The sequence below is a fragment of the Chlorocebus sabaeus genome, chromosome 13 (assembly GCF_047675955.1).
Source record: "Chlorocebus sabaeus isolate Y175 chromosome 13, mChlSab1.0.hap1, whole genome shotgun sequence".
In the NCBI taxonomy this organism is placed as follows: Eukaryota; Metazoa; Chordata; class Mammalia; order Primates; family Cercopithecidae; genus Chlorocebus; species Chlorocebus sabaeus.
Genome location: NC_132916.1, coordinates 30,379,068 through 30,403,576, shown reverse-complemented (window position 1 = coordinate 30,403,576; position 24,509 = coordinate 30,379,068). Strand labels below are relative to the sequence as shown.

The window sequence follows — 24,509 nt, the reverse complement described above, 5'->3', positions numbered from 1 at the left end:
CCAGGGCCCCACACCCGTAAGTGGGCTGAGTCTCCACACACGCACACAGACTGGCACAAGCTAGCAGGGCCTTTCTGGAAGTGATCCAAGTCCTCCTTATCTCCTCACCACTCCATGTCCGTTGACAAAATAAAATGGAAAATTTCACAAAGCAAACAAATCATCTCCCACTTACTGGCTGATGCTTGAAATGCCTCCTTTAGGGAACATCTTTATAGTTCATGAAGAAAAATCTTAGTTATGAGAGACCTATCGATGCTGTCAGATCGCACAGATATATACTCCTGGAAGGAGGTGGGGGAGATCAGGGCATCCCAGAGGGTGCTGCTGAAGCAGAACCGGGGTGGGTGCAAGGGAGAGGCAAATTGTATTGTGTTCAAAATTTAGTCTGGTGCCATCTGTACAGTATGCAGATGTCGCTCACTGACCCTTCACTCAAGACACTAGACAAAGATTGGTAAAGCATGAACATTTATATTTAATTTACATTTTGACAATTTGCACATAAATAACATTGTAAACCAGTATGTAAACATAAGAGAGTTTGTTGTTCTAGCAAAGTAAAAAGCCAAACTTTGGTCAGTTTTAACTTTGAGTAGAGGAAAAAAACAAAACCACCATTGATTGTGGGCTCAACATTCACATGTAAGAGGCAGAAAAAAGAAGGATGGATGGTGAGAGAAGCCGGAAGTCTTTATAAAAATTCTCACTATGGGAAAGCACAAAAGGAGACAAAGAACAAACGAGTGGTTGAGAATCAAGTGTTTGGTCTAATGTCAATGTGGTCCTTTGGTTTACCTTCAATTAAGGACTGTGTTTAATCAAACACTGATACATAAAAAAACTGTCAGTCTTGCTAGTTACAGAAGACCAGTAAGGCTCTTGGGTTTCCCTGGATTATTCGAAATTTGTTCTCTTCTGCAGGTGAACATTAGTTGATGTGAACAAAATGTCAAACACAATTATAAAATAGATTGAAGAGTGATGTATCAGTATTTAGTAAGGAGAGAAAAGTTACAGTGGTAAAGTCAGTTTTTTATTTCTGTGACTTGGGTGTGACCACATAATCATAACATGGCAAAAAAAAAAAAAAAAAAGAGCCGTCTTAGATGGTCCTTAATACTAAAAACTGATGTATCTCTTCCTCCCTGGTTGTTTTGTGGCCCCCACCACTGCATCAAGGTTTTAGGGTCTCTTACAGTAGGCAAGGGGTGCCCAAGCATACTGATGTGATCGTGAGGTCACCAACTATGAAGCAAAGTCTCAGAAACGATTTTTCTTTTTTTTGCCCTTAGAAAAAGTAGATCTTTTACATGGCTTGGCTCACAATTTAAGTGGTTATAAATATATATACATATGATATAGTGGTATAAATAGATTTATAAATATACATCATTTTTTGCTACACTTTGAACACCAACATGTAATCTTTGGGCTTAGCAGAATAAAAGATAGAATGACACAAAGTCTATCTCGCTGGAGCACATTTACTTGGTTTCTCCTCTAGAGAAGCAAATCATTAGATAAGACATCATTTCCTGCATTACTGGACACACTCAATGAGGTAACTGTTGTTGAACAACTTTGCAATGCCCTTTCATCTTCCATTAAATTAACCATAAAATGTAAAAACACAAATACTGAGGAAAATCTGAGTTTTACAGAAAAAAATACAATTGATGTATTGGGGATAGGAATGTTCATTACCCGCTTTTACCCCAAGATGACTAGAATACCCGTTTTTTGTTGTTTGTGTGTTTGCTTTTAAAGTGTGGCCTGAGCCTATCTACCTCAAATCCTTCCTGGTAGAGCACCATGTTTGTGCAATTTTGACATTAAAAAAAAAAAAAAGCAACAAAAACCAACAACAGAACACCACCCAGACTCAAGCCCCAAGCCTCACACATACAAAGCCACCTATGCTTTGGGGAAAATTTCGCAGTGGTTTTAAAACATGGCAATTTGTCTTTTTCACATTTTCTGATAATACAATGGATGTAAAAGTCATATGGCTGCTCTGAATGGCCATAGGACTCAGGGGGTGGGCAGGGTGGTGGGAGGATTCTGCTCTTTTGGAGAGAGAGACAGGTTGGTAAAGCCTTCCCGTCACCCTTCTGGTAAAATTGTGGCTGGGGGAAAAACATGAACTATCAACAAAAAGACAAGATTCCCTTTCTTGTTTCTTCTACTTAAGTTATTCTTGGGTAATTCTGCACACATACCCTCAAGTTATGGACAATGCTGTTCAAATGATAGGATCCCAGGAATGAACACATCAACTGTCTAACATTGGCAATTACCCAAACCTCATTTTCAAACCATTATTAGAGAGAGAGGTTGACTGAAGTCATATATTTGTTTAACTAAATCTTAGGTACTTATACAGATGTGCAGAAATTATCTACAAAGAATGGCCACAAGACAAAAATACATTTATACTCAAATTACAAGGAATCTTTCCAGTCATTGTAAACTTTTTTAATTATTGCTTTCTGAATGATAAATTGTGTAATAAATTATGAAGTATTATCATTGAAAAAATAATTATGACTAGGCAATAGTCTTAGTAATGGAAGGCTATGCAAACGTATCCACACAAATATTCAAAATACACAGGGGCAAATATATAGACACAGGTGTAAATAAGTATACATAGTGTGTGTGTGTGTGTGTGTGTGTGTGTGTGTGTATATATATATATATATGGCCTTTGCCTTGTTCATGCCCTGAGATTTCAGTAACTTTGGAGTTCCTTCTTTAATTCCAGGGGTGAGGGGAAACCATTTGCTGTTGAGAGAGCTTTGCAGAACTGGAATTATGTACAAGCAACTTCCTATAGGCACCCTGACTCACCAAGTCATAACTTAAGAAACAAAACAAGTGTCTTCTGAAAATCTTAAGGATCCATTGGTTCGACTGTTTCTTGTTTGACCTTTACAGGTACCAGAGGTAGTGGGTTGCTGGGAGGCAACTTCATGAGGGGTAGATCTGATGACTCATAAAGGCTGCACCCTGAGGAGAGGAGTCCATTCCCCATGTTTCTTTGCAAAGACACTTTCAGGCCAGTTTCTTCTTTCTCTTTTCTGACCACGGCCAGAATTTCCTTCTCCACTACAGAGATCACACTAATGTCATCCTCCACGTCCTCGAGCCGGTCAGCATTGTCGCTGATGTCAAACTTCTCGATTTCTTCATTGATTCGGGTCAGATCTTCCAAGGGCAGCCCGGGCGCCGGGGCCGCAGCGCAGTTCCCTTTCAGGTGAACCTTGAGGCTACAGAGATGGATGTAGTTCTTGTGGCACTGGGAGCACTTGTGGGGCCGCTCCCGAGTGTGCAGACGCTTGTGCAGTTTCAGGTGCACAAACTGGGTGAACTTGGCAGGGCACACCTTGCATTGGTACGGTTTCTCTCCAGAATGGAGTCGCAGGTGGGTCTTGAGATTGCTGGTGCTGCTAAATCGCTTGTGGCAGACCTACAGTGTAGGGGAGAGGGACAGCAGGGAAGGGAGACAGGAAGGCCAGAAGATTAAGAACTGCCAATTGGAGGGGCAGGCTTACAGGCCAACGCCCAGCAACCTGGGAGGTGAGAAGCCTCCTTGTGGCACCTCCAGTGTGGTATTAAGCAAACAGGAGGATGTGGGCACACGGCACACGAGTGGCTGTTTATTTCCCCTACCATTTTCCCACCCACTGGAAGCTGGCTGTGTCATCTCAGGTCATCAGCAGATACAGAGCACTGGGGAGGCCCATAGTGCCATCAGCCCGGGACAAGGCAGAATCTGGTGTTGGCTTTAACTACAGGCTATATAGGACATGGGAGGGTGACTCACAGACATTTTCTACAAAGGTCAGAAGGTCTACCCAGGAAATACTGCGCACCTGGCATTCATGTGGCTTTTCTCCCGTGTGTACCAGGTAGTGTTTCTGTAGGTGGGCGAGCTGAGTAAAGCCCTTGTTGCAAGTCTGACATTTGAAAGGCCGTTCTCCACTGTGCACTCTCAGGTGGACCTGGGAAGAAGCCACATGTATTAGCTCTGCTCTCAAGCTGGCTCTGAGACCTAACATTTCTGCTCAAAGACTCAAGTGTTGATGATGCAAATATCTTAAGAAAAGCATCAAGACAGTCTCAAAAAGAAAAAATCTTCATGTTTTCAGAATAGTGCTTTTCTTAAACTAAAAGCACAAAATCACAGGCTAGCAGGGTTTCACCTAATCTTCTAGTCCAAACCTCTAATGTTTTTATTATTCAGAAGAAAATCAGAAGGGAAGTCACTTGTCCAAAGTCAAAGAGCTAGAAGTGGCAAAAGCCAGGCAGAATCCATACCCACTATTCCCAACCTGGGGCTCATACTACTGCAAATGCAATCGATACCCCGTGGAAAGCAAGCTAAACACAAACACAAGCATGCACTCACAGCCCCTCCGACTGCTCTCTCTCAAGGCCTACCTTCAGGTTGGAGAGCTGGCCGAAAGTCTTGGCGCAAACGTTGCATTCGTACTTGATCTTGCCGTTCTGCTTCTTCAGCGGGTAGGGAAGGGTCTTGTAGCCGGTCATGTTTCTTTTGTTTTTAATGAGATTCATGGCTTCGTCGCTGCTGGGCGCTGCCATAGCTGCTGAGGTAGCTTTGGGCTGCACCACATGTTCTGCCGTGGCGGCTGTTCCCGCCGTGGGAGACCCGCTTGTGGGGCTACAGGCCTTGTCCTTCATGCTGGCGGCGGCCCCGGTAAGGGAGAAGGCACTGTGGGGCGCCGGGACAAGCACCTCCCTGGGATGCTCCGGCTGGAGCAACCTCCGGGCTCCATCTGAAGGTAGCGAGCTCGGGAGAGAAGTGGGGTTGAGCATGGGGTGGGGCAGGCTGCCCCCACCGAGGAGATTGCTGTAGACAGGGCACAGCCTCGGGAAGAGGCCGAAGTTGTTGATGCCATTCATGCTGCTCACAGCGCTCAGGCCATTACAATTCATGCCGTAGGGGGGCAGGAGGAACTTGGGGTAGTGAGCATTGTAGGAGGGGATGAAAGCTGGCGGGAGGTGGGGCAGGGGTGTGTAGCCAGGGTAGGAGCCCAAACCTTCCGTGCCGTAGGGCGCGTTCAAGTAAGCGTAGGAGTCCCGGTGCTCTTGAGAGCCGAGGCCCACAGGGGACACCGTATTCCCGGGGCTGCTGTGAGGGCTAGAGCTCTTGAGGCTTTGGTCCGGGCTGCTTCTTGCAGAGGGGCTTGGAGTGGTGGAGGACGGAATGGGGGAGCGAGTGATGTACGTGGGTCTCTCCATCCCGTAGGCCAGGGAAGCTTTCAAAAAGTCTTCCGGCAGAGGGGCCCGGATAGGGTAAACGACCCGAGGGTAGAAGGGCATTTCGGGGCTCCCATGTCTTCTAAAGTCATCGAGGTCCTTTTCTGACGTGAGGGGTGAAATGTTCGAACGGTAGAGGTCCTTTCCTTTGGAGGGGTTGGAGTCCAGTTTTAGGATTTCTTTGACGCTGTGCTCTCTCTTTGGGACATTCTTTGGGCAGAGTTCATTTTTCTCAGTGCTCGGCTGCTTGAGATTGTTCTGTGTTTGTGCTGAAGTAAAGAAAACCGGGCGATTACACAGAGGGCTAGAGAGAACTGAAACAAAATTGCCAAAGTTGCTCCTCCTTCTTGAGAAAACCTAAGTACCAGCTAGCGACACAATCTCCACATATCTGGCTTCCAACGCGCTCTCATTCTAGAGGGCTCTGGGCCACTCACTCAAAAGTGCAGTTCCATTTCCTCCTCAGCAAAATGGGGACAATGGCAGCACGGACAGAACAAACAGCAGCCTTGGGTAATTCTGTTTTCATTAGTACAGACCTTATGATAGAAAATTGCTGTTTAAGCTGGACTAAAATAGCCTATGCCGGATGCGGTGGCTCACGCCTGTAATCCCAGCACTTTGGGAGGCCGAGGCAGGCGGATCACCTGAGGTCGGAAGTTCGAAACTAGACTGACCAACATGGAGAAACCCCGTCTCTACTAAAAATACAAAATTAGCTGGGCGCGGTGGTGCATGCCTGTAATCCCAGCTACTTGGGAGGCTGAGGCAGAAGAATCGCTTGAACCTGGGAGGCGGAGTTTGTGGTGAGCCAAGATCGTGCCATTGCACTCTAGACTGGGCAACAAGAGTGAGAAACTCTGTCTCAAAAAAAAAAAAAAAAAAAAAAAAAAAGAAAGAAAGAAAGAAAGAAAAAAGATAGCTTCCATTTTAATGGAGTGGAAAAATACTGGGGTGGGGACCCTGTCACAGGTTAATAAAACTCTTTCTGATGTTCATGGTTTACCTAAAGGAAATCAGCACACCCTGAGAACTAAATGTGAAAGATTAAGACTCATTTCAAGTAATACACAGTCATCAATTTTCACCTCTACTCTTGTTGAATACGAATTTGATAAAGCCCTGTTCAAACTGCCTATGCCAAGGAGCTTAACGAAGTGAATGCCACCCTTCCTCGCAATGTGCAGACAGCATTTCACCAAGGCTAGGTCTGGTCTAGCCAGGATTCCAGCAGTGCTGGCCCCTGGAGTCACAAGGCGTGACAGTCACCTCTGCCAAACCACAATAGGTACTTCCTGAGCCAGTTCAATTACTTAGCGCACCCAAGAAAACAGAACAGGCTAAGAGGAAAGCACTTATTCCCAAAGACGGCACGTTATTACTTGGTAAAGATACTATTTAGGAACAGCAGCAATGAGGACAGTTCTAGACCTTCCCTGCCACAGCCAGCCTTGTGTCCTCGCCACACAATAAATGATGCCTTCAGGAAAACACCCATCTGAGCAGGGAAAACTGAAAATTCCCTGCTCAGCCTTGCCTGGAAACCAAAAGTAAAACATATGATGTTTAGTTTGAGCTCTGATTATTGGAGGGCAGTCACTCAAGTCAGGACACCTGCCCTAGGAATGCACCAAAGGCATCAGCCGTTGTCGATGTGTGGAGATGCCTTCAGAGGCAGCAAGTCTGGGGGACTGCGCTGAAGCCTTTGTGCAAATATCCTTCATCGTCTGAAAAATGTCCCTGCTTGATTAGTTGAGAAAGAACTCCAGGCTTGCTATCTGATAGGTCTAGAAATGAACTCTGTGAAACTCCAGAACTGAACCCTTCAAATGTATCTTCTAGGCTGACTGGCTTGAGGGATTCCAATTTGAGAGCCCCTTAGAGAATGTTATCTCCTGCCAGCTGTTATCAGTTCCTCCTGGGCGAGCCTGAAGCCCCAGAATAAACACAGAGAACGCTGCTATCAGGGAAGATGCTGATGGGGGGCCGTGATGGAAAGCTTGCTGAGGGAGAGGGATTTCTGAAGCCACTAAACTAAAATAAATATCTCCTTATCAGGCCAATATGGGTCTTTCAGTGAGGCCCAGCAGGCAGGAAGTTCTAATTGTCACTTTTGTTTTTTAAAGCTAAAATGGTAAAGGATGAGAAAGACAACTAAGCTTGAAAACTGATAGGCAAGGCATCTCACAGCTACAGGAAGGAATTTTATGAAGGTGAAAAAGAATGATTTGGGAACATCTATATAGGGTCAAATTCATAATGATTTTTAAAAACGATGCCACTCGAATAAAATGAAAATACAAAAAACTTTATCCTCATGACTTTGAGCCATTTTTAGGTGGCAAATTATGTATCTAAGTTTCATATTTTTTCCAGTGGCTTTCATACTCCCTTGGTTCTATAATTTAACAAATAATAAGCATAAATTTGCAATAAGCATCAAGTTTCAGTCCATTCGTGGCAGTGCCCCTCACATTTAGCCAGGTGTTCTTCTTAAGCACCTTACTATAATTTGAATATTGAACTGATATGAAACTTATGATTGGGCCAACAAAAAAGTCAGAATTTTAAACTTTCTATGCAAAATGCTTAGCCCAGTGCCCAGTATATAGTAAACTCACAATAAATGTTTGCTATCTCTAATGCCTTCGGAAAAATAGATTGCATCTTATTCTAAAAGAACATCCAGAGTGACATGTTAGCCTCCCTAAGATGCTCTACAGGTGGAAATTAGGAAGTCCATATACAGTAAAGGTGCATTTTAAAAAATCATCCTTCAGCAGCTGAGTAATCAGTGGAGCTGGTGTCATTTCTGACTCTCCCACTCAGCAGCAGCTTGAGTTAACATGAAAAAGAAAATCAAGATCTGTTTTTGTTCTGAAATCTTAAATGGCTGTAGGCGGACGGAGTCATTTCAAGAGTGAACTGCTTCTGAAGACTCCGAATGGCTTAATTATGCCGACTCACATTTTCGATCTATAATAAGAACCCTAAGACTATAAGAAAGAACCTAGAAGTTCTGCAGTAGGCAAAACAAAGTCTCTTTTCAACTGAAACTGAGAAAGCAGATGAACATTTAGAAGTCTACAATTTGGTCAACTGTTTTCTAGATGGGTTAGTTAGATAGACAGAAAAAAAATACCCCCCCCCCCATTTGGGAGGGGTAGGGGTTTTAAACTTATTAGTTCTTTTATTCCTTTTCCTTTGTTTTTAGAAAAATGCCAGTTTGTGATTTCTGGCTACTTGCTTTTCTTTCCTTTGGTTTGTTGCAAATCCCTTCTTCTCCAAACTCTACCGCCTGAACCATCACTGCCATTTAAGCCCTCATGGAGATTCTTGCACCACCTCTATTGTGCTTTAAGCACGGAAACCAACACAATTCATATGGAGACACAATCTACCTATTAGGCCTGATGAAATAGTGGAAATTTTCCTGATCACAGTCTCAATCATCAGCTGCCACGCCTAAGACAACTGGTTTCACAATTGGCAGCAGGAATCTTGTTTTAATGTGACTGGTTATTGTTAACTCTCATTCTTTACTATGAATATTGGACAATGAAATGTGCTTGAAAATGCTAAACCACCATTTAGAAAAAATTCTGCCACAATAAAAGGGAACATACTGCATAAATAAAAAGGGATAAATAAAAGGTGTCATTTCACAGTATATATGAGAGTTGCTTCTGAACACAAAGGAGAAGCACTTGAACCTTAAAATACTGTGCAAAGTCTTTCCTTGAGGAATAAAAACGCCAGGCCTTTAAACCCTTCCCTTGATTGGCACAGGGTGCGGGAAACATGCAAAAAAGTTTCTTGGTGGTTGGTGCAAAGTCACTGGGGTAGGTAACCTCAAATGAACTGTTTAAAGAAAAGCAAAAATCAAAAGACTTTCCTCTGAATCCATGAATGATTAAACTCAAGGAATGTAAGGAGACTCTTAAGAGGAAGTGGCTCACTATGTTAAGAAAGCCAGGAGGGAGCTGTGCGCTTCTCCTGAGATGCCCAGCTGGAAAATGAGTTCCCCAAAAATGCTGCGGTGCCTGTGCATTTGTCTTTTGTCCTCAGCACTGGGCCTGGCACACACAGATGCCAAAACAACTGAATGGCTCCTGGGAGGTTCAGCCCCAGGGATATAACAGAGTCTCCAGAGTCTCAGGGAGTGCTGAAGAGAGATGAGGGAAAAGAACTGCCACCTTTTTGGTCAGTACCTGATTAGACCCATCAAGCTGGAACTGGGGAACTGGGAGCCAGTTCTTTTCCTGAAGCTCAAGGGTAACCTGTTGTGTAAGGACCCCAAACACACGTCTTAAAACGGGATCCTACGGGGGAGGTCCTGGTGCTTTTATAGCCCCAGATTTTCAGAAAACTGTGAACAAAATCTTAAGGGAGATCAAGTAAAATGAAGTGTGGACTGAATACCAAATAACCATACAGCTGGATTATATATGAGTAGGGTAAGTACTTGGTTTGCTTGTTAGTCCTAAAATCAAAGTCAAAATTCCAATTTATGTTAACATTGATATTTATTCCAAATGTCTCAAAGGTGAAAATGAGAACTAAAACAATTTAGCCTTCCGATAAAGCAAATGGACAGTATATCAATAATTGGTAAACCTGGGTAAAGGTAACTGGAAATTCTTTGTCTTTTTCTCAAAATGTTTTCTTAAGTTTGAAATGATATCAAAACAAAAAGTTATAAAAACTGCAGCATCTAGTCTTAACTTCTAAACCAAAAGGAACTAATTTTTAAAACTGCTAATAAGACTTAGTGGTCTAACCAACAACACACAAACATAGTTACAGCAGAGGTTAGAATCTTATGGCAATTCTTCAATTGCTCAGAGACCACTTGAGAATGACTAAAATGATGCAGCCCTCTGCAGAGAGAGGTCATGACAGCAATTTTAACCCAATAAAAGAAGTAAAAGCATAGAAACCTCAGGAATTGAGAATTTGTTAAGATAAGGTGATAGGTGGCTACTCTAATACTGATCAAGAGATCAGATAGTTTTTTACTGTAAGGAAGGAAGCTAAGATATAAAATCTTTACGGTTATTCACTTAGAATAATACTGAAAAATTATGACGAAGTTTTTCTAGCAATGATCTTACAATGTTCCACATCAGGTCCCAACTGTACATTCAAATGTACATCTATAAATGTTCTGATGCAGTCTAAGTCCTGACAAATTACCACAGATGAGGGCTATACCTTGCATACGCAGCATGTCTGGACCAATCCCTGCAATTCTCCCAGCTGCTTTTGGATAAATTAGAATTGGACATATATTTCTTCCTGTAACATTCTGAATTCAAAACTCAAGGTAGCTCTTCATATATATATATATATATATATATTTTAAATGATCAAGTTTCATAATAGTTAATAGGGACTCAAAAAATGTTTTTCCTCTTCCTAGTCCCTAGCTTAAGCCACCTACTTCATCCAACACATGACCAAGCAGTGTAATTAAACAACATGTTATTAGTTCACAGGGGCAGAACTGACATTACTGGCATTTTTAATTTTTTTTGTTCTGTAATCCACTTACTGAGATTCATCATTGTCAGCTCTCCGGGATAAGGGTAGTGAAGCCTTTCTGCAAAGTCCCGACAATACCACACAAGAAGTTCCTGGTTGGCAGGGATGGGCTTAATGGTGTAGAAGTAGATGTTCATCCCGTTCTGACACGCAGCCAGGTTTTGCTCCCGGGGAGAGTGCGCTGGATTCACATAGCGCATCCAGTTGCTTTTCTCTTCATTAAAGCCATCAATGAAGTGGTGAAGCTCCCCTCTGGAATAGATCTGTCCGAAAGAGAAGACAGGCATGTAAAAGGAAGTCAACCCCAAAGCTCCCCAGCACCTCTCAGAATAAACACAGCCGGTACCGTGTGTGATTTCTGATCCCCTACTGCCTAGTTAGAAAAAGACTCAAATCAGTTTAGCCAGAACGGTCTTGAATCAGCAGAAATCAGGACGGAAACAGGTAAGGCACACTTTGTCAGTTACCTTTTCCATTTCAGTTTTATCGTCTTTTCATGTTCGGGAAAATAACAGAAAAATGAAACACAAATGTTCATTTAAGGAGCTGCCTCAAACCGATTAACCCACCACAGAGTACTACTTTTGCTATTGCAGTGAATGGCAAATGGGCGATGCTACTGACTTCAGTTCCGATTATGCTGACTTTTAGTGCTTTGAGTCACTGGGTAGAAGACCAAGCCGGCTGACGACGTCAAACTGAGTCTCAGCTTTTTCTATGGCCTCTGTACTCGCCGTTTCCTACACCCCCGCCCAAGGCTTCAACTATGCAAACATCCTCCACCCCCAACCCTCCAAGTCCTAAAGTAACACTTGTTCATATGAATACTTGGAACTTTGCCTTTTTGTGGAAACACTGGGTGGGGCAAAGGTGAACTTCACCTGCCATAACAAAGTGAATACTGGGGCAGCAGCCAGAATCTGACAGTCTATTACTGAGAAGTCACTTTTCCTCTTGATAAACATGTCCAGACTTGCACTTTCCTTTTAATTCAAACGAGGGAAGAGGGAACCCCTGATCTGGGAGGAGGCTGGCTAAAACACCACACACAGAGCCATAGGCATGTGTTTTTGGAAAAAGAACAGGAAGAAAGTATGTTGTTCCTTAAAGGCAACGCAGAATGAAGAATTCGAAGTTTGTCCTAGAGTAATACTACTTCTGCTTAACAGATGCACTCACGATACTTGGCAAAGAGGCAGAGGAAGAAGAAAAATTAAAATGTACACTCCTACTGAAACTATAAACACACTCCTTATCCTTCCACACAGAGTTTTTTCTCTCTCCCTCTTTTTAGGAGGTACCACCTTTACTTTAGACTTTAAGAAATGCCCTTATACATATACAATCAGTCAATACCTAGTGTGATCTGCGACTTGCAGTCTCCAAGCAGTAGTAAGGCACTGTTCGTAGCAGAAATTTTGCGCTCACCGGACAGCAGGTTATTGCTTTTCCTTACTCACGTACCGACTGTGCTAGTCTACAGATAGTTTCTGTATTTCGTTCAAACGTTATCAGAAATAAAAAGGAACTCTGTCCCTTTAACACAGGCGGTAAACACCAGAATCACTTTCTTTTAAGAGTAACTTCCTGTAAATTGTGAAGGGGGAAATACATGTGGCTTCATCAAAGCAGCTTGTGAGAGCTTTTGCGGTGTGTTTTGTTAAGAGAAAATGGAACAAGGCTGGGTGAATTCTGCTATCAAGAGGGGTTTTCAAGTTTGTTTACTCTGATGTGCAAACTTCCAGGAACATGGGGTTCCATCGCTCTTGCACTCTTCGCTGGGGCGGAAACTGCTTTCTAAAGCTACGGGTATGTTGATTCCAGTTAGCCTTCCTTGGACTGCAATTTACTGTATCCTCATTTAAAAACAGCAATGTCGATGCCGTGAAGCCACTCACACACAATAAAATACAATAAGGCATACGTAAAATGAACACCGTTTCCTACCATCTTCCTGAACTTCCATATATTATCTAGTAGATTAAAATGTGCTGATTCATAGTACAGTTACAAGAAATGTCACTGGTTTCTCAACTTGAACATCCCTTCTTTGGCTGTGTAATTTGCATGAAACTTTTTCTTTCCTCACAACAGATGTTCATATTCCTGCCAGCAAAACCGGGATGTTCTACAATATCCTTTGCATGTGGAAGACTGATTCAAATAAATACTCCCAAGGAAAGCCTTTCAGTTACTTATAGTGAATCTTTAAATGAAACAGGGAACTGGACAGTGAGGGGAGATTTTTAGGTGTTTCTTGCTTTTTCTCAAAATAATCATACATTAATGAGACTTATGCTGGATTGTGTTAATTCAGACCTTTAACTCCAAGAACTATGCACCTTTATGGCTCACTTCTGAGAAGACTTTATTGACAATAAAGGCAAAAATGCACTCATGGTTCCACCATTATAAGTCAGGTGATTAATGTATTTTAAGCAGGAATAATTATTAAATAAAAATTGCGAGCACATGATTCTTAGTGAATATGTAACTACCCTCTTTTGCTTGGGGGATAGTAAGATACATTTCTAAAAATGCAAAACTTCCTGGATTAAGAATATTGTTTCTTAGGAATAGCTTCTTGCCCGAACGGTAATTGTTCTAGGCAAAAATACCAGCTAAAGCAAGCATAGCAATTTTGGTTATCATGCAGCTGTTTCTTTTTAAAGAATTCAAATAATGTACATTTCATGTAAGTATGCACAAAAACGCTTACTAAATTTAAATAACCATATCTTTATCTTCTGAGGAAACAAAATATCCCTGAGACACCTATGGGAAGAAGGAAAGCAATCTGTCTTTTTTCTGTTCACTGCTAATCTAGTCTTTTATTCAAGGATTCCATCTAATTAGTTCACCTCTGGGGGCCTTTCTAACCCTAATATAGCAACGGAAATTGTACTGGCTAGATCTTTTGGTTGGATTCTATAGGAAAGCTCATCATCTTGCATGACTGTTAAAAGCATTTTCCTTATGCTATGAGATAATTAACCTATTGTCAAATGGAATCGTTTACGGTGCACATGTATTTAAATAGGACTAGTTCTGTGGTCCTCCATTCCCCTCAACCCATCTTCCAGCTATCCTTTCTTAATGGCATTTACTTTTAAGGTAATTCATTTGTGTCATTCCTGGCTGGGTGTGGTGGCTCCTACCTGTAATTCCAGCACTTTGGAAGGCCGAGGCAGGCAGATCATGAGGTCAAGAGATCGAGACCATCATGGCCGACATGGTGGAACCCCATCTCTATTAAAAATACAAAAATTAACTGGGCATGGTGGCAAGCACCTGTAGTCCCAGCTACTTGGGAGGCTGAGGCAGGATAATCACTTGAACCCAGGAGGCAGAGGTTGCAGTGAGCCAAGATCGCACCACTGCACTCCAGCCTGGCGACAGAGTGAGATTCCGTCTCAAAAAAAAAAAAAAAAGAAGGAAAAAAAAAGATAATTCATTTGTGATAACTCTTCCATTCAATTAAAGTCAGCAAGAAATCAAAAAGGGGTGAAATCTAAGGTGTGGTGACTCATTACTACTTCCTTGCAGAGAAATGCAAATGAACCTATCCTTAAAGCAAGCAACAAACTGTTTCCTTTCATTACAAAGCTCTAATGAATTGCAAAAATCAAGATTCACATATAGCCCATATCTCCATCACTAACCACCTACAGGCCAAACATTTAATCGGTTTCATCACATTTGTTCGGAATTCCCTGTGTCCATGGGGATGCCGGATACTTAAGGGTGAGCCCCAGCATTTCTCAGCACGAGATGAGAAAGGAGGTGAGCCACCCAGCTCTTTTAGCTCCATTTTTTCCTAACATTTAATGGATCTGAATAAATTTCCCTTACTTACCCTCCAAAAATATTTCCTGTTGGCGTTCTTGGGAACTGTGTCATTGGTGTAGATTTCACCTATTAGAGGTCCAAAACGTGTGCCCTTTGGTATGTATTCTTTACTCATCACTCCAATAACCTAAACAGGAAAAAACACAGGAAACAATTACTTTAACTGTAAAATGTTAACCAATCTTTCAATTAAATAAATTGGACTGTCAAATGGTAATAGAACTAACAATGATAAAATTTTGAAAAGTAGAACAGACATTAATAATGCCTACATAATTAACAAGTTTCACCATAGGAGACCATCTTTTACAGTCTGAGATCATAAGCAAATACTCAACCAAGCATTAAAACAGTCTAGGGGATTACTGTCTGGTAATAAAGGATCCTTTATTTTTATCATGACTTTTTATACTAGAACAGAGAAGACAGCCATTCTCTTTTAGAATGAGAATAAGACACTACAGAATTAGATGGTCAAGATTAGACCATTTCAGCCTGTTTCTTGTTTCCTATTTCTCATTCTCCCTCAAACCATAAGCATAGTGTGCTTGAGGGGAATAAAATAGTTTTGACCTCAGAAACCAAAATAATGTTCTTTGGTTGTTCCATAACAGCCTAAGGAACCAGAAACCAAATGTATTATGTTTTTTTCATTCCAGATGAGGGGTGTGTGTGTGTGTGTGTGTGTGTGTTTTCATAGCTTGTATATTCTCTTTAATAAGAGATCTTTCAAGTAACTTTGTTCTTCTCTGGTCTTCTACTTTGTTCTTCTCGAGTCTTCTACTCAAGAGTGGTCATAGGCCCTCGTGTGTGTGTGTGTGTGTGTGTGTGTGTGTGTTTTAAAGACAAGGTCTCCCTCTGTCACCCAGGCTGGAATGCAGTGACTTGATCTTAGCTCACTGCAGCCTAGACCTCCCAGGATCAAGCGATCCTCCCACCTCAGCCTCCTGAGTAGCTGGGACTACAGGCATGCACCATCACGCCCAGCTAATTTTTGTTGTTGTTGAGAAGGGGTCTCACCATGTTGCCCAGCCTTGTCTCAAAACTCCTGGACTCAAGCGATACTCCCACCTCGGCCTCCCAAAGTGCTGAGATTACAGGCTGAGCCACCATGCCTGGCCAAAAGCCCTCCTTTGAAACTGAGTTTATACTGAGGAAAGCTGTAGGTTCTAAGATCTGAGGAAATGACCTCAGACTGGATGCATTACACATTTTAACTTTGTAGGGCCTTGCTAAAGAAACATGTTAACTATACCAGTTCCTCCTTAATAATACATTTCTCTTTGAGAGGGTAAAAAAATCACCAACCATGAATCAGGAAGCAATTCGTCACTATTCAATAGAACTCCTCTGCGAGTAGTCCTTTACAACAGTTTGCAGTCACAGTTTTGTTTTGGTTTTTATTCTCTCGCTTTCCTATTTTTATTTTCTTCTCATTCAAGACAGCCTACCAATCACTTGACTGAATTCTTTACTAAAATGGACCAAGGAGGAGGGAGTGGTAATAGATGATAATGTTTATTTTCCAGTTTTTATATCCCCAGTAGCTCCTGTGTATTCATGTACCTGAAATGGTAGACTCAAATATGTGACTCCATCAATGCACACAGATTGTTCACAGTGGAATCTACTATTCTGGTTACAATATACACCAGTTCCTCATTAAGTCTCATCAATAATTTAAACCTCTATTTAAATAGATATGGCACACCTACATGCCTGTGACAGACTAGCTTTTCTCATTTAAGTGTCTCATCAGCCAATGATTTTTTTTTCTGAAACAATTTAGTATTCAATATACAAATCAATGAAGCATACTCAGACTGGAAAGAGAAAAAAAGAAAATTTTCCTACACCTAACACAAGTTGAAACAAGAGTGTTATTTTTGGTCCTTTATGAATTTCTGTCAGAGAGCTGAAAAAAGCAGATGTTCATTTCATCCTCCTCCTCTGCCTTCATTTACATCTATCTGCCCTTTTAATCACCGTTTGTCATTATTGGTATTTGTTGGCAGTAAAACTACTGGGGACAAGAGTATCTCAGAGCAGTCTTGAGATATAAATATATATATATCTAAAGCTTTAGTAGACTTATTCAGAGGCTCATTGTTTTGGACATATTATAAAATCTAATTAATTTGGAAAATTCATGGAATTGAATTCTATGACATGCAAATAATTTGACATTCATATTTCAGTGATTATTCCGTAATATTAGAATGACAAACAGGAAAAACAAATCATGCCATTTGTTGGTGAGCCAATAATTAGCAGTTGATATTTTCAACATATCAACTTTACAGCAGTAATTTTAAGAAAGGCACTCAACTGGTTCATCAACTTTGTTTTAAATTATAGTCTCTGACAGATGATGTCTTGGGAGTCACAGCTTGATTACCAACAAGGAGCACTACACTGAGGTCGTGGTTCTTCTTCCAAATTGCCATTTTTTTACAGAATGGGCCTCTAGGTTTTCAGTTATCAATCTTACACACATTTTCTTGTGCCCAAAAAGAAGTCAGCTAGAAAGCATAAGCTACCCAATGCCTTTTTGAGCACAATTATGGACTCGTCACTAGTGAGCTATAAAGCAGCATCGGAAGTAGCTCTTGCCATCTCTAACCTTACAAACACAATTCAACAGGCCAGACAGGAGAACAATTAAAAAGAAAAGGCTCTGTGGTGGAAGAGAGGTCTACGATAATCCTCAAACCCCAGACAAATTAAAGAGCTTCAATATTAGGTTATCATTAGGAAAGGGACAGAGCCCTAATATTTTAAATTTCAATTACATACAGTGCTATAGGGCACACAGAAACTCACAGCTATAGATAGATACAAAATCATAAAATTTCAAAACTGGAAGGTGCTTACAAACCACCTATATCCATTCTAAGTCTAGCGTTCTAATACACAATAAACATCTTCATCTCAAATGCACGTCTGAGACATTATTCACAGGCGCCATAAAAGCTGAAACTCTAAGACTATTGTGCTTGTCCAGGTAACTTTGGAGGGGGAATAGGAATCAGGACTGTTTTTAAAGGGAAGTGAAAAACCAAGTACTAAGTCTCCCTCTGGTCCTAGAAAGATCCAGAATGTGCATCTTAGACTACCCATCTCCCTGACCCATAGTTTGTAACAGTCTGTCTTTGAACCAAGCAAATATTAAGAAGGAACCTGGTGTGTGCCTTAAACTTCATATTGCTAAAAAGACAAAGAATGTGTTCACCTAACTCAGGAAGGAAACTTCACTGGAACTGACCAGGGTCCTAAAGAATTACTGCTGGGGACGGGCCGTTGTGTGCCTTCTATAAACGAACAGCGAGAGGACACTGGGCTTCAATACCTCCCTGCTTCACCTGCTCCTACAGAAGCTCTTTATGTGCAGGGCAGACCCCTCCACCACTTGAGCAGATTTGTCTCTGTCCGTGGCCTCAGTTACAGAACACACCCTGCCATCCACAGCTTCCGGACAAAACACAGGGCTTCTTTTTAGTTTTACACAATGAAGGAGATTTTACAGTTTAGGATGGGTTGAGTTGCAGTGCTTAATGGAAGTCTGATAACAAGAACAATATAGGTTTTTTTTTTTTTTTTTTTTCCCTGCAAATTCCTTTTTTAGAGTATGCAAACAGACACACACAGCAGTGGGTTTGAAGCAGAAACAGTATCCAAGTCTAAATGTCATCTGATCATCCTCTCCCCAAATTACATTAAGATCATTTAAATTACTAGCTATCTCTTTTCCCTCCCCGAATCCCACTCTGTAAGAATGACTCAGATTATAATTCTGTTTTGACCATATGAATGTTTGTCTTGAGAGGATTGGAACTCAGTAGTGACCAAGACCTTCAGCCTGCAATCACCACATTTTTATTTTATTTTATTTTATTTATTTAGAAACAGGGTTTCACTCTTGTTGCCTGTGCTGGAGTGCAATGGCATGATCTCAGCTCACTCCACCTCCCACGTTCAAGTGATTCTCCTACTTCAGCCTCCCAGGTAGCTGGGATTACAGGTGCCTGCCACCATGCCCGGCTAATTTTTGTATTTTTAGTAGAGATTGGATTTCACCATGTTGGCTAGACTGGTCTTGAACTTCTGACCTCAGGTGATCTGCCCTCTTCAGCCTCCCAAAATGCTGGGATTACAGGCATGAGCCACCACACCCAGCAATCACCCCATTTTTAAAAGGAGTGAAGTGAACAAAGTTGTTTGAAGAAGGTTTCCTTCTTCATTATCTTTTTATTAAAGGAAACACGGTGATGCCTTGGTACATCATTTCTCAAATAAAAGGCAGTATGAAGAGGGAATTGCATGTTATGGTTAGATACTTTTTACAGATGGCTTGAGTTAATAATGGACTTCGATCAGAATGGACACCAAGGGAGTCCTCACGATCTGTCTGATGTTTATCAGCCACAATACAGGGAGGTTAGACTCAAAGAGCCACGGTGCCTCTTGAGTGCAAGCAGTCTCAACCGAGGGCAGAAACTCTATAGGGCAACGCTTCTGAAATATAAATGCTTGAACTGATTTTTCTGTAGTCAAGTAGTCATAAGAGATTATTTCAGGAGGACATGGGGAAAACCCCCATAAAAGAATAACCCATCAGTTTAAAACATTTTCAAAGTTTTGAATAGTAGGTCTATATTTGATTTTAGTTCTGGAAATAGGAAGTAAGAACAGTTTCATTAAAGGTGCTGAATGATTCTAAACCCAATCTAAAAATGAGGGTCAAGATCAGAAATATGATTTGTATGTTTTGTTTTAACCAAAAAAAAAAAAAAAGGTGCTGACACATTGTACAAATTCATAATGAAAAATGGTCTTGTAAAAAAAAAATTCCCCAGTATGTCAGCACAATAGTACATATTGTAACATCTTTTGCTATTTAAATGAAAACATTTAAAGAAGGGCAAGATTAATAAGTCAGATAAAAAGTACATATAGAAAGACTCTTCCTATTTCAATGGCTCATGGAACTTAAAGAACTAACTGAATAAAGATAATGTAAACATTTCATCAATCCTTAATGTTGCTGTCCCGGAACTGGTTTGCAGCTATCCTACCCTTAATGGCTCAACTCCACCATCCTCTTTCACCTTCTAAAGGGAGCTGTCCTTTCCCAAAGTTCAAAAACAAAGGAGAGAAACAGGAAAACAGGTACAAATTCCAGAGTAAGCTTAAGACAGTATTACATTCAAGCTTACTCCTTGCTTGACTTTATGATTAGGGTTTAAAGATATACTATCCTCTATTCAAGTGCTTCAGTTAAATGCAAGATAGGGAAATAGGATAAGAGAACCCTGACCTCTTAGGTTAGTTTCAAAGGACCCTCTTCAGGAACACAGGCACTGTCTGTTTTTTGGTTGCTTAATATATTGAAATAGGAAGTTCTACATTCAGAGGGAAAAAAAAAAACACAAAATAGCTTAAGGATTGGTCTGAAATATGTTAAGATGATAACTAAAACCACAGTGACACCAAGAGGGGCTAGTGTAGCATAATCGAGAAGCATTCATTGGAGAAGTCAGAAGAACTTTGCTTCAAGTCCCAGAGCTGGCTTTGCCTATATGCCTTTGGGTAAGTGACTATCTTTCTGAACCTTGAACTAAAATGATCTAAGAGCATTACTTGACTTAGCTATGATTTTAAAGGAGAATGATGGAAATTGAAAAACTTAAGCTAAGAGCTGAACTAAGGATAAGAACATTATAGAATTAAAAGGCAAAGATGACCCACAGAATGGAAATTTTTATTTCAGTCCCAAAGGGCTGGACAGGGCAACACGGCACAAATGAATCTGGTCAAACTTGATATGGGGAAAAAACACACTACACCTTTTAAAGCCATTGTCAAACCTTATATACCCAAACAAATTCTACATTCATTCCAAGGCCACATATTGAGAGACTTTCTATTAAGAAGAGCATTACTTTCAGGAAGAGGTATAATTAAGGCTGACCTCTGGGGTTAAATTTTTTGGTAACATTCACGTACAACTAGAATTTACATTTTATTTTTTATAAAATCTGCCTCCATTCACCCAGCAGCGGGGGAAAAAAGAGAGACTGAGCATCATGGCTCTATTTCATTTTAGACAGCTGTGTCTCCCCCTCACCAAAAACACTGGACTCAGACACACAAACAGGAAAGAGACAAAGAGTTTCCCAGTCTCCCGGATTCCTTCAAATAATATTCCTTAGGGAAGGGGGAAAGTGAATTGACATGCCTGTAAGGAACAGTCCCAGTACCAAATTCTGGATTCCTAGGGCCAATCATCCCCTTTCCCTGCTTTCTGAAGGAAGTAATAGAACTGACAGTGCTCTGTGCTCATGGTGGTATGGGGAAGCCTGCTGAGGGGTCATTTCATCCAACTCAACCCAGTAGTAGACTAGTAAGTACAGCTATAGTAAGCCAAATTCTGAAAACAAGAGGTGGTTCTCCAAGTTATTTCACAGCTGAACAGCACGCCTAGCTATAAGCTTTATATAAAGGTAAACACACATCAGTTGCTCTTTCCAAGTTTGGGTTTTCATCCCCTTTGAAACAACAAAGAGTGTACCCACTTCAGAGGCCAATAAGGAATTGGCCTGTCAGCCCAGCCCCAGCAAAGGAGCTGCTGCAGATAAACACTGGTTAGCTCTGAAGTCATCCGGACAGAGGACACTTTTACATGACCCCCTTTCTCGGCTTATACCATCACTTCACTTCATAAACACGTCAAAGTTTTGAGAATAATTTTAGAAACCCAGCTAATAAAGCTGGCTCGTTAAAAAGAATAAAGCCAACTAATTACCAAAGACAGACAAAAGAATCATTAAAACTGTTTTTTCTAAGAAAATGTTTTCTCCCGTAAGAGATATTATACAACAGGGGCACTAGGGCCAGTGGGCCCAGAGCTTTCTTGAAGTTCACTGACAATTTCACCCACCCTGTGCTGCAAGTTGCTTTTCTGAGACGTGTCAATTTGCCAAAATATTTAACTGTTTACTAATTAGTATGGAACAGTTGAAGGCTGGAGGAAATAAGAAGGAAATGGTTTAGGGAAAGAGAAAGAAAGCAATGCAAGAATTGAATCAAGCAATCAATTATTTACTGATACTTACAGATTCTCAGAGGTTTTCAGAGATAATACAAGGCCTCAAGGGTTAGTAGGGAGATTTGGCGCCAGGTCCCCAATCTTCTTCGTCAATAAACCAGAGGCTTACCTCTCTGCTGTTGGTGGCATACTTGAAAAGCAGATTCCTTGGTAAGGATGCCTCCGCCTGAACAGAAGTCCCGCCATCAGCACCAGAATCCCAGGGGTGGTCGTTCACAATGTATGTACACTTCTCTTCAAACTCAGCCTCCGTCCACAGAGTCATATCCGCATCCTCCATGTCCATTTTCATGGTCCCCTTGGTCCCCTCTGCCAATCCCTGAAACCTCACAGTGCTGGAGCTACACTTGGGGGCAGCCTGGAAGAGAAGGGAAAGGCCTTTAATCCCCATTGTCCCGCCGTTCCTGTGGCTCCCTCTGAGAGGCTATGACTAATACAGTAGTCTGAAGACTTTAAAAGCAGATGCAGAGTGCTTGGTACAGTTGAGTAAGAGCCAAAAAGCCGTATAAAGTAAACTGCCTTGAAAAGAAGCAAGGTTTTAAAATGCTACTCTAAAAAAAAAAGACTGTGGCAACCTCACTGTGGGGAAAAGGAAAAAAAAAATCACCTCTGAACAATCCCTGGCTTTACCTCTCACGGCAGAAAAATGTTCTGGGCACACAGTTCAGTGTCCCAGAATGCCTGGGGTCATGGCCGCCAGACCCTCGACACTGTGGAAAAGCTGCCTCAGAAAAGTGTCACAAACAAGGAGAGGAAGAGGAAGGCGCTCTGTCTGCCTCTGAATGAAGCTAAAAATGGAAAGCGCGTGTGGTGCAGGAGCGGAACCCAGCCTGACTTTTCCAAATGGGGAAGATTGAACTTTCCCACCAGCTCCCAACGCAAAACAACTTTCAAAACAACTGCCTCCTCCCTCTGCTGTGAGCCCTCTTTCATCCTCTCACATGGAAGACTGAAAAGGGTTGCATCCTGCCAGCATCACTGAGCTACGGCCTCTTAGAAATCACTTGGACCACAGGAAAAGAGGAGGAAAAATGGGTGAAGGGAAAACAGCCTGCAGTGTCTTCTGACTTGCAAGCATCTCACACCAAATTGAAAAGGCAAAAACAAAACATAAAACTGTTCAATAAAATTCCCTGGAGAGAATTCCTTTAGGAGCCCTCAGCTACAAATAGCACTTTCCATTTAAATCTGAAAGTGTATGAATTCCCAGAAGTCACTGATGTACTACAGTTTACTGTAACTAAAGTTATAACAAATTTAGAAGACTTGGAGGACAAGCTCTGCTTCCACTTGTACATTGATGAGGATATTCCCCCAAATCCTCCCTCACACTCATAAAAGTGTTTTCCAAAGGCCAAAAAAGGTAAACAACTTCTGTAAGGGCTTTCTCATATAGACGTGTTTGATAAAAATGAGCAATATGGGTATCATTTCCATGTAAGAATGTGTACTTGTTAAAATGTAAACATAACATTCTGTGGAAGTCCTTCAAGGAGGTTTTTACATTCTTCCACTTCTCTAAATAGGATGCTCTTAAAAAAAAAAGTTGGATGCGAAGTTGTTTTTCCCTGTTATGATTTAAGCAAACCTGCTTATTTTTATTTAGTTCCAACATGTAGAGCCATGATGCCAAATACATGTTAAAAATAAAATAAAATTGAAAACTTCAGCCAACCCGGAATAGTTTGACGAGTGTGAGCTGGAACCACTACTGAAATTTCAATGAATTGGCAATTATGTCTAGAATTGAAAGGGTTAATGATTCATAAGGAAAGTCTCACAAATGTTTGACAGCACTAAGTGCACTAAAGCAGAAGCATGTTTCTACTGCGACATCAGCAAAAAAAATAAAAATAATAATAATACAGGAAAAGAAAAGAAAGTTTTCAGGTCAATTTCAGAATTAAAAAAAAAATTTCAAGTTCCTTACCAAGGTCGTACCCACACGTTTTTCCAAGCAAATATCCAACATCTGAGAAAAGTCTCGCTCATCTCCACCCAGTCCACATTCTCCCCGCGTCCCCCGCCGGGCTGAGCCGTACAGACGCGCACCTCGGCGGTCCCTCCTCGCTTCGTTCGGCCGCCCGGGCGCCCGCGTCCCAGCTCCGGGCGGACAGGTGCCGCGCTCGCTGCTCTTGCCTCTCCGCAACACTGGAGGGCCGAGTGTCACGGCAGCACTTTGTCTGTGTTAACCGTCTGGCTTCCCCTCCCTGCTTAAGATTTCCTTAGCCACTCGGCTGCGCGAAGTGGGGGCGTGGCCAACGTGGCCAACACCACCTGGCCGAGCCCAGGGCTTTCCCCCAGATTGCGAGCACAGCCGCCGAGAGCTTCCTCTCTTCGCATGTGTATTTCAACATTGACTTGGAATCTTCTTACTTCCCTTTGAAGGCACTTAACCTCAACGCTTACTTGGGCTCTATTGTATTCTAAACACTTAGATCGCCCTCCTTCCTGGCGCGGCAGAATTAGGGGGCGCGCGTTCCTTAAATTAAGAAAACAAAATTTGACTACACATTTTGTAATTTCTCAGCTCAATTCCCCGGGTACAAAAGACACAACTCTTACTTCAAAAGAGTAGGTTAAACTGTTTTTGCAGCTAATGTAATACAGTGGAGCTGTCTGGTCCTCAAGCTGTTGTGTATGTAACGCACGTTTCCCCGCCCCCCGCCCCAAAAGTTGTAACATTCCATTTCTCCTGCTAACGTTCAAACTTGGCAGAACG

General features: G+C 41.7%; 1 protein-coding gene across 4 annotated transcripts; it reads right to left on the bottom strand.

Moving 5' to 3' along the window:
* Positions 1–454: 454 nt before the first annotated feature.
* Positions 455–24,087, bottom strand: PRDM1 (PR/SET domain 1). 4 transcript variants are annotated; one of them, XM_008007462.3, is made up of 7 exons: positions 23,718–24,086; positions 21,897–22,145; positions 14,687–14,806; positions 10,841–11,093; positions 4,447–5,555; positions 3,879–4,007; positions 455–3,472 (listed from the first exon to the last, which is right to left on the bottom strand). In XM_008007462.3, exons 1-7 carry the CDS (start codon positions 23,757–23,759, stop codon positions 2,897–2,899), a joined length of 2,478 nt encoding a protein of 825 aa, XP_008005653.1. In that variant the 5' UTR covers positions 23,760–24,086; the 3' UTR covers positions 455–2,896. The 4 variants fall into 4 exon arrangements, with proteins under 4 accessions (XP_008005653.1, XP_037856997.1, XP_072878481.1 ...); XM_038001069.2 differs by lacking the exon at positions 3,879–4,007 and having other exon boundaries at positions 23,718–24,087; XM_073022380.1 differs by lacking the exons at positions 14,687–14,806; positions 21,897–22,145; positions 23,718–24,086 and adding an exon at positions 12,187–12,300.
* Positions 24,088–24,509: the final 422 nt, after the last annotated feature.